The 8,741-nt window shown below is 35.6% G+C and overlaps 2 protein-coding genes across 2 annotated transcripts; one reads left to right on the plus strand and one right to left on the minus strand.

Annotated features, from left to right (window-relative positions):
• Window positions 1–441: 441 nt before the first annotated feature.
• Window positions 442–1,446, minus strand: LOC105171820 (membrane protein PM19L). The gene is made up of 3 exons (XM_011093061.3): window positions 1,198–1,446; window positions 941–1,118; window positions 442–855 (listed from the first exon to the last, which is right to left on the minus strand). The coding sequence occupies exons 1-3, from the start codon at window positions 1,325–1,327 to the stop codon at window positions 633–635; spliced, it is 531 nt and encodes a 176-aa protein (XP_011091363.1). The 5' UTR covers window positions 1,328–1,446; the 3' UTR covers window positions 442–632.
• A 3,975-nt stretch (window positions 1,447–5,421) lies between these two features.
• ACD11 (Glycolipid transfer protein (GLTP) family protein) lies at window positions 5,422–8,298 on the plus strand. Its single transcript, XM_011093060.3, has 4 exons — window positions 5,422–5,742; window positions 6,816–6,988; window positions 7,496–7,641; window positions 7,939–8,298. The coding sequence occupies exons 1-4, from the start codon at window positions 5,548–5,550 to the stop codon at window positions 8,043–8,045; spliced, it is 621 nt and encodes a 206-aa protein (XP_011091362.1). The 5' UTR covers window positions 5,422–5,547; the 3' UTR covers window positions 8,046–8,298.
• The last annotated feature ends 443 nt before the right edge of the window (window positions 8,299–8,741 follow it).

Here is an 8,741-nt window from a genome sequence, read left to right on the forward strand (position 1 = left end):
ATTTAGACATATAGATCATAAAAATTGAATATATTATTTCAATTTTAAATATAAATGATATAATATATAGCCCCCCGCTGTCAAGAAGGGGGAGGCCTGGCTGGATAAGCTTGGCGGTCAGTTCCTGTCGGTCATATTCTCTGCCACTGTTGTTTTTCCTTGTAATAACCAATCACTTCTATTGCAACACAAACTCATTAAACCCCATCAAAAACTATACAAAGAAACTACCCAAATTCATCTTCGCGGGCAGACGCCGTTCTGAAACCCAATTTTTAATGCATTCAGAACTAATTACACATAAAATTAACATATAAAAAGTTACCAAAAAACATATCATTTTATAATTGATTTCATCCGAATAACTTTTCTTGAGTGAATATTTCCCAACCCAGATTTGAACAGTAAAAACTATCGCATCCACCCCAAGCGAACAGCAAATGGTAAACCAAGTGATTAACACCACGTGTAGATATTTCCAGCGTGCCAAACAGGACGCGAAATGGAAAACGACATGGATGTTACAGAAACTGAAATTGAAAATACGAAAATTGATGAACACGAAAAACCCATCATCAACCAGACAACAGTTTTACATACACTCCTACATAATTTATTATAACTTCATTTCATCAGATCCCCGCCGCAGTAACGCCGCCTTTGGGCGCCGGCTCATGAGTTCCAGGCCCGTATCCGGTATCCCTATAACCCGGCCCGTAACTGCTGCTGAAGAACCCGGCATGAAGCAGAAGAACGTAGAGCAGCTGCGTGAACGCCAGGATGATAACGAACGCCTCCACCACCCTCAGCCTCCATCCTCTCCACCCTCCCACATTTATCTCTTTGCACGCCAACCTGCATTCAATTAACTCCCTCACATTAGTTCATGCACACACAAGCTGTCAGGTTATTATACGTACAGAGAGTTAAATGACCCGACCCGAAAGCTAGCGCTGTAACCGCCCACGCGACAATGGACGACGAACATGCGGCAGCGAGGCTGTCGTTCCTCCAGGCTCTCAGGTGGTTCCCGCCGGCGATCTTTGACACTATTCCAAGAACCGCCGCGAGTATGGCGAACGTCAAGAAATGCCCCGTCGCCCCGTTTCCTCCCATGCCTGGAATTATTAATCAGTTCAACTTATATATCTGAAAGAACCAACAGTTTATCCATGAAAATCGAGAAACATGACTTACTGGGATGAGCAGTTTGGCCATTGATCCACCTGTTGAGGCACCAGCTCGCAAACCCCAACACGATAAAATACATAATCAGATTCAGGAACAGCAATGGGGCCGCCAAGCTTCTTGTCCCGGTACTCGCCATTTTAAGAAAGTTGTATGGAAGATTAACGAAGAAAAACGTACAATATATATAGTAGTCGCCGTTTGAGCAAGAAACGATTCGGGGGTGGGTTTATCCAGTGGCGTTGGGAAGGCAAGAGTGTGAATTTTATAGAGAGGAAAAGGGCAATTGGAGGAGTAAACGTGGCAGTGTTGAGGGGTCGAGCGGCTTACATGTGGTGTGGGGAGACACTTGTCGATTTCTGCCCTGCTTTCTTCATCAAAGAGAATCCCCTCCATTCTTCTAAAGTGACGGTGTGTGTAATGTCTATACATCCTGGGGGAGAAGTGAGTCTAATCATGATACAAACAGAGGAAAAAACACATGTTGATGGGTAGGATGTTTTACTCCATTGTATAATATGTTAGTGGTTGTGTCACGTCGTTTATATATATATATATATATATATATATATAAAATAAATATTTTTTTATAATTTAAAATATATAACGAAAAAGAGTAGGAAATACAAATTAGTATATTATATTAATAAAAATAATAATAATAATTTATCGTTCAACATCAATTTTAAAAAGTTGAATAGGTTAGTTATTTCATCATAAAGAACGTTTATTATTTCATAAATAATTGGTACGATGGTATCAATAAACGAACGTTTGTGAAAGTGTGCAGAGTTAATAAAATCAATCGGCTAAGGTTATGAAACTAATTGAGAAATGTGTGGAAGAATTTTCTTTTTATATTAGTATAGATAAATAAAAGTAAAATATATAAACAAGTATATTACGTTAATAAAAAGAAAGGAACAAAAACAATAATAGTTTATCAATTAAGTTGAATAAGTTTGTTATTTTATGTGAAGGGCGTTTTTTACTTCACAAATAACTAGTGACTTGGTGTCATTAACTACCGTTTGTGAGTGTGAAAATTTTTTCTTTTTATTTTAGTGTAGATTACGTATATAAAGATTATCTTTGTTATCTTAAAAACATTATAATAAATTTTTTTTAAATTTTTTATAATTATAAATAATTTTTTTTCATTTAAAAAATTAATACCTTTTGAGATTAACAATCGTTTTAACAAATAACTCAAACTGTCACGAACAAATATCTTATCCGTAATTTTATTATGTACTAATTTATTTCACTTTAATTCATCACACAAAGTAAATGGAGTTTTAATTTTTAGAAATGGATTAAATATAACGGGCGGCATGTAAAAGTATTGAGTAAAAATAAACACAACGCGGAACTTTTAAAAACAAAAAAAGGCGACGACAATACTCTAATGCTAGATGCAATGAGTTTCTTTTTTGAAAGTTTAGCGGGACGTGTTGTTCTTTATTTTCTTCCAAGAAAATTTGGTATCTATAAAATTTTTAATAGGGGTATAAGATACAAACAACAAATTTTGAGCAACTTATGTGTTATGTTAGAAAAATAAGCTTCAAGAGCGGAGGGAAATTTGAAATTGAACTTCATCTTCACATTCAGTTTGAATGAAGGAAAAGTCCTCTTAACTTATACATTAGACTATAATAAACACTCTTGATATTTGGTATTAATCCCCAAAAAATGCTTTAGCCCTAGGTGAAGATCCAATTTTACATAGAGGCCCAGCTGAAAGCCCCCATGCTCATGAAAGGGAATAGCCCCAAGCCAATTATCGACTTACAGGATTCGAGAAAAAAATAAGCTCCAATTAAAAAAGCCCGATGGTTCATTAGGAAGCAAGTTGCTTAAGCCCTCCACATGTGCCCGAAGCCCATTTGGATGATATGGAATTAAGGAGAAGCCACGTAGTCACTACCTTAATCCGAAGGCATGAAATGATCACTCTCACATCCTAACAACTCTCTCCAAGATGCGAACCTTATCCTCTAGGAAACCTACCTGACTCAAGTCTCCTCAACTAGCTTGACCCTGTGAAGACTTCCGCCAACCATCTCAGAATTTAGGGGGAATTATCGGCAGCAATCCCCAACTCAAGTCCGAAAGGGGCAAATTTTATCATCTGAGGGAGACCTAAGGCTATAAAAGCCAGTGTCCTCCCTTTGGATGAGGGTAATGTTCTCTTAGCATAAGTATGCGTACAAACTAATTATTCGTAATATTTTTATTAGCAGAGTCATTTTCTCAATGTTTAAGCATCCATTGCTATTTTATTTCTCCTTAAGTTCATCTTTCTATAATCATTTTACTAAATTAATTGTCGAAATACTAATATCTATTTGCAAATTTTTTCTTTAAGCTTATAAAATATTCGACTCAAAAACTTCAAATCCAAGAACTTTACTTACGACCACTTTTTGCGTCCTAACAGTTAAGTCAAAATCTTCCCTTGATTCAAATAAACGATTATGAGCTATTTCTCTCTCACACACACATCAATCTTGTTGGGCTAAATCAATGGGGGAGTAGCCCATCTCCATTATGGGCCAACCCGTCATGATGACTTTTAACCTACTCTAGGGATTTAGGACCTGAACATGGACCATTTAACTTGTACACATTAGCTTCACCCTCTCCACCAACAAAACATATCCATACTATTTATTGAGGCTGGTTGTATTAGTGTAATTATCTTTAATAAACAAAACCTGAATAAACTAGAATGTGCTTAGATTTGTTTGGTTCACAAATACCACCTTCTAAATTATTTATTTTACATTTTCAAAATTTTTTATATTTTTTTAAATACTTTTGTTATTTTTTAAAAGAAATTCAACAAGAGTAAAATAGTAATGCCCACTTCACCATTTAGGGGCTACATAATTATTTTTCATTTTGAGAGGGGTATTTATAATTTTTCAAATAATAAGGGGTATTCGTAATTATATCAAATTTCAAGGGAAGCAGCTGTAATTTCCTTTATTCATATATGATTTGTAGTTCAATAATATTACAAAGATTCAAAAATTTTCAAATTATCAAAAGACTGACATGCAAAACAACGGTGGAATAAAATAAGGAAAACCTGAATAAACGTGACATTAATGTGATGAAATAAATTGGTGTGGTGGAATGTGGGATACTTGAATGCAAAAATAGAGGCTAAAATCTAAGGGGAGAGTGTAAGAGAAGAGCAATTTTCGAGTATCCTTCCTGTTTGAGGGAGAAATGTACTTAGTGAAAATTCACTTACCTTATTAACTTCACCTTAATCTCTATTTATAGGAAAGTTTGGGTGGATTTTCGGATTTGTTAGTTGCAATTGCCATATCCTAAGGATTCTTGGGATATCAGGTTTGTAGGAATGGCATTCATCCAATTTTTAGAGTTATCTTCTAAGTGATATGTAATTTTTAAAGAAGTCTTTGCTAATTAACTGAGAATGCGATCAAAATGGTTACCTACTACTTGCAACAACCGGATCCAATCGGATATGAGGTCCCTATTGGCCCACTTTTAGAGGTGGTTTGGCTCATGAATTATAGAATGTGGCTGACACGTCCACATTGTTGTTTGGTAATTGCGCTTATTTATGGACTCTATTGCGTCAATAGGACGACAGAATTCGATCGAGGCCCTCGCTATCTGAAATGGTGTCTGGAATAGTAGAGTTTGGGCTTATTGTATCTAGGCACATGAGAATCTGTTCACCTATCTCTAATTTGGGCTTGTTTCGGCCGTTGGACTCAAAAGCATAATTACGGTAAACATCCATATATATTTAAAATTAAATAAATATATTAAAAGATTAAATTATGCATATACATCTAAATGTTCTTGTTACTAGTATACGAATATTTTTACGCACAATTAATTTATTTGATTTTTTTTCATAATATTAGCTGGTCTTGCCTAACAAAATATTAATCAACATTATATCATATAGTTTTCAAAGATAAATATAAAAAAAGAATCATAGAATAACAAATATTCGAATATAGAAAAAATGAAGCCTCCTTTAAGAAAGATGGTGAAAATATCTATATATTCTTTGCTTGTCTTTCTTGGGAATTACTCGAATTTTCTTTCCCCAATATTTCTTTTTTAATTTTAAATTATTTCTTAAACATTATCACAAGCTAATATAAAATAATGATATTATTTTAATTTACTCTTCAAATATTATTAAGTCAAAGTTTATATTCAAGAAAACGAATATTATTCTAATTCTAATGCATCTATAGAGGTGTAAAAAGGCGTTAATCCAACGCTCCCGCCCCATTGTTCCCACCTTCCGCTTCGATCTTTCGCCACTCCCCTCCGCCGCCCTCAGCCTCCGATCAATTCATGGAGGACGAAAAGACTCTCAAGAAAATGGCGGAGGCCTTCAAAGAATTGGCTAACACTATAAATCAATGCCCGGACAGGGAAGAAGCCCGCCTCGAACTAGCCGCGTTCTCCAGGGCTTGCTCTCTCGTCTCCCCCCTTTTCCGCTGCCTCGGCATCGCTTTCAAGTTCGCTGAACTTGATTATGTCTCCAAAGTAATTTGTTTTTCCATTAGTCTCGCGTAATACAAGGGTTGTTTTTAGTTTGTGGTGAATTTTGTTGATTGTTGATTGTGGTACTGAGTGGAATGTGATTTGACGAGCTGTTTCCGGCTTCTGATTTTGTTGATAATTCTTGATTGGGGTTTTGTTGATGCCATTTGCATGTTATCTTATCGTTTTGTGATGGAATTTGTTGATGTGCTACCTCTTTTCCCGACTCCCTTGGGTTTGAATTTGTCCCCAAAATTCTGTTGCTTGGGTTTGTTTGTATCTACCCATGTGTGGAAATGGAAATGTAAACTTTGACTAGTTGCTCAAAAAATGAAGGGAGACTGATTAGTGGATATAATTTATTGTGTTTACTTGAATCATGAGTGATTCATTAAATGCATACTTTTGGGCTGTTTTACAATTATGAAATCTGAAGCTGTTGCTTTGCACGAGTCTTGGAAGTTGAGTACAAGCAGTGATTCTATACTTTGTTAATTGCTCAAAAGATGAAAGGAGACTGATTAATGGGTGTTTCCATTGTGTTTACATGATGGTGTGTGATTCATTAAATGTGTAATTTGGTTTGCCTTTGCAATTCTGAGTATGTTGCTTTGCACGTCTATGAGAAGTTGGATATGAGTAGTGATTTTCTCCCTTCCACGAGGGTTTCTGTGTATGGGAAGTGTTGATGGTGCAGTTCTGCATAATATGCAAAGAAAACACTTGATGGAACTGGTACAGTTAACACTATACATATAAGTTACCTTTCAATTTAGTACTGGTTTACATCTATCAGTCCTGTTATGAACCCTCGGATTTTCGTACAATTAATAATTTTGTTGTTTCACAACTATGAATATGCTTTTTGAGTGAAACACTGAAGTCACATGTGTGACTATGTGCATGAATAGTAAGCATTCCAAACCATTTATGTGTGCTGCTGATGGTCCACAGCATCCTCTTAATATGCTAGAGAAATGAGACACTTGGAGCACTTAGTACAATGTATACGTCAAGGTTGTTTTAGATTTTTAATGTTTGAGTTTCTCTGAATTTTTTGGGTAAATCTGCATCAGGTTGATGATCTTGCGGAGGCATCAAAATCAATATTGACATTGCCAGTGATGATGGATGGTGATATTGAAGCCAATTGTGTGCGGAGGGCAGGAAGCCATACGAGGAATCTACTAAGAGTGAAGCGTGGGATTGACATGGTCAAAGTTTTATTTGAGCAAATTCTTTCCTCAGAGTATGCCACTGTCTGGAACCCTTGAACTTGATTATTGCTTTGAGTTGCTGATATCATTCTTATTTATCCCACTCAATTCTAATTTCTATCCTTATATTCTATCATGTGCTAGATAAGTGATACCATGAATTTATTTATATTACATGCACCAGAATATCATCCATGTGCTACTTTTGTTTTGTTCAATGCAAATGCCATCTATAAACATATAAGATCATCTTTGAACCATTAGAATTAACAGATGAAGGACCAGTGAATGCTGCATATTCAGTGCTTGCTTTTATCCCGTAAAACATAGAGTTTCGATGCTTGCCTTCTCAAGTGGCTACTATTACATGTTACTTTTCAAATATCTTTAATAAAAATGGCATTGCAGGAGACTTAATACTTTTCGTTTTTCTTATCTTGGAATGATAATTTTGGTTACGGAACAATAATACTTATAACTAAAATCATCAGTCGCAACAACTGATCTATCTGAGCCATGAAAAACTTTTTTCCTGACAGGGGAAATTCCCTGAAGGATCCTGCTTCGAAAGCTTATGCACAGGTGTTTGCTCCCTACCATGGATGGGCCATCAGAAAAGCTGTTGGTGCAGGAATGTATGCCCTTCCCACAAGGGCGCAACTGTTGAATAAGCTGAATGAAGATGGTGCGTTTTAGTTTTCTGCACTCTTATGTTTTAACTCAGTACCTCAACCAAGAGCATTAACGGCTTTCTGCCCATTCATCCTTTGTTATCGCATTTGGACCTATAAGCAACTGAATTATGCTAAATTAGTCGACATCGGATCCTTCTCTCAATTCAAACTAGGTAGAGTTAGTATTTGCAACACCAATGCTGCCGTTGATACCTGCTATTCCTTTCCAGAATGTCTTCTGAGCGATTTTGTATTCTATTACCAGCTAAAGATTTTTCTGGTTATGAGTTCTATCTTTTCTGTTTCAGAAACGTCGGCCAGAATTCAGATGCAGAACTATATTTCGTCAGCAGGCCCAGTCATTGTGTATATTGACCAGCTATTCATCAATAGACAATTGGGCATTGATTGGTGAACATTCAGGGGCTTAGGTACGTTCCAATTTTTTGTTTTTATCCATTTATTGTGTATCATGTCAGTGTTTGACTCGCTTCTATTCTTGTATCTTAATATATCGAACAAATCACTTCTTTGTTTCTGGAATTGTATAGTATTGAATCCATGAAACTGTTTTATAAGCTTGTATGTCTTGATTATATGAGTTTCTGCAGTATATTGTGTATTATGTGAAACTATTGAAATAAAAATAGAGAAATTCATTGACATTATTCTTTGCCAGCTGCGGACATCGCAAAGGTGCCCTTTGCCTTTTCTAGTAAAATACCAAATGATTTTTTGCTACTATTGAATGTCGAAATGAATTTATCTAGGTTGAAGCTAATTTATTGTAATATCTAGATGATTTATTATGTAGGAAATTTTTAGATTATTTGTTTAATTTTATTGTTCATTAATAAATGGACAAAATTATTCAATTGCATAATTGAGAAACTATGGCCCCGTTTGGTTTTTGTGATCAGACGTAATAAGATTGTTTATTATGCATCTTATTATGCCTAATCGCTCATTTGGTTCAACTGTTAGAGCCCGATACCGCACATTTGGTTCAACTGTTAGAGCCTGATATCGGACCCTTAAAACCCTAATTTGAGTATAGTGTATCCCACCTCCCATCAAGTCCGGTTTATTTCAAGTATTCGATTAATTTATT

This window comes from Sesamum indicum, linkage group LG10, assembly GCF_026168435.1.
Source record: "Sesamum indicum cultivar Baizhima isolate 11 linkage group LG10, ASM2616843v1, whole genome shotgun sequence".
Taxonomy (NCBI): Eukaryota; Viridiplantae; Streptophyta; class Magnoliopsida; order Lamiales; family Pedaliaceae; genus Sesamum; species Sesamum indicum.

What these genes read in the sequence shown, in the direction of transcription:
- ACD11 (XM_011093060.3), top strand. Translation starts at nt 5,548, where the DNA reads ATGGAGGACGAAAAGACTCTCAAGAAAATGGCGGAGGCCTTCAAAGAA. An exon ending in GAGCAAATTCTTTCCTCAGA is followed by an intron (nt 6,989 to 7,495) that starts GTATGCCACTGT and finishes TTTTCCTGACAG; the next exon opens with GGGAAATTCCCTGAAGGATC. An exon ending in GAATAAGCTGAATGAAGATG is followed by an intron (nt 7,642 to 7,938) that starts GTGCGTTTTAGT and finishes TTTCTGTTTCAG; the next exon opens with AAACGTCGGCCAGAATTCAG.
- LOC105171820 (XM_011093061.3), bottom strand. Translation starts at nt 1,327, where the DNA reads ATGGCGAGTACCGGGACAAGAAGCTTGGCGGCCCCATTGCTGTTCCTG. An exon ending in TGGCCAAACTGCTCATCCCA is followed by an intron (nt 1,119 to 1,197) that starts GTAAGTCATGTT and finishes TAATAATTCCAG; the next exon opens with GCATGGGAGGAAACGGGGCG. An exon ending in GTTACAGCGCTAGCTTTCGG is followed by an intron (nt 856 to 940) that starts GTCGGGTCATTT and finishes AATTGAATGCAG; the next exon opens with GTTGGCGTGCAAAGAGATAA.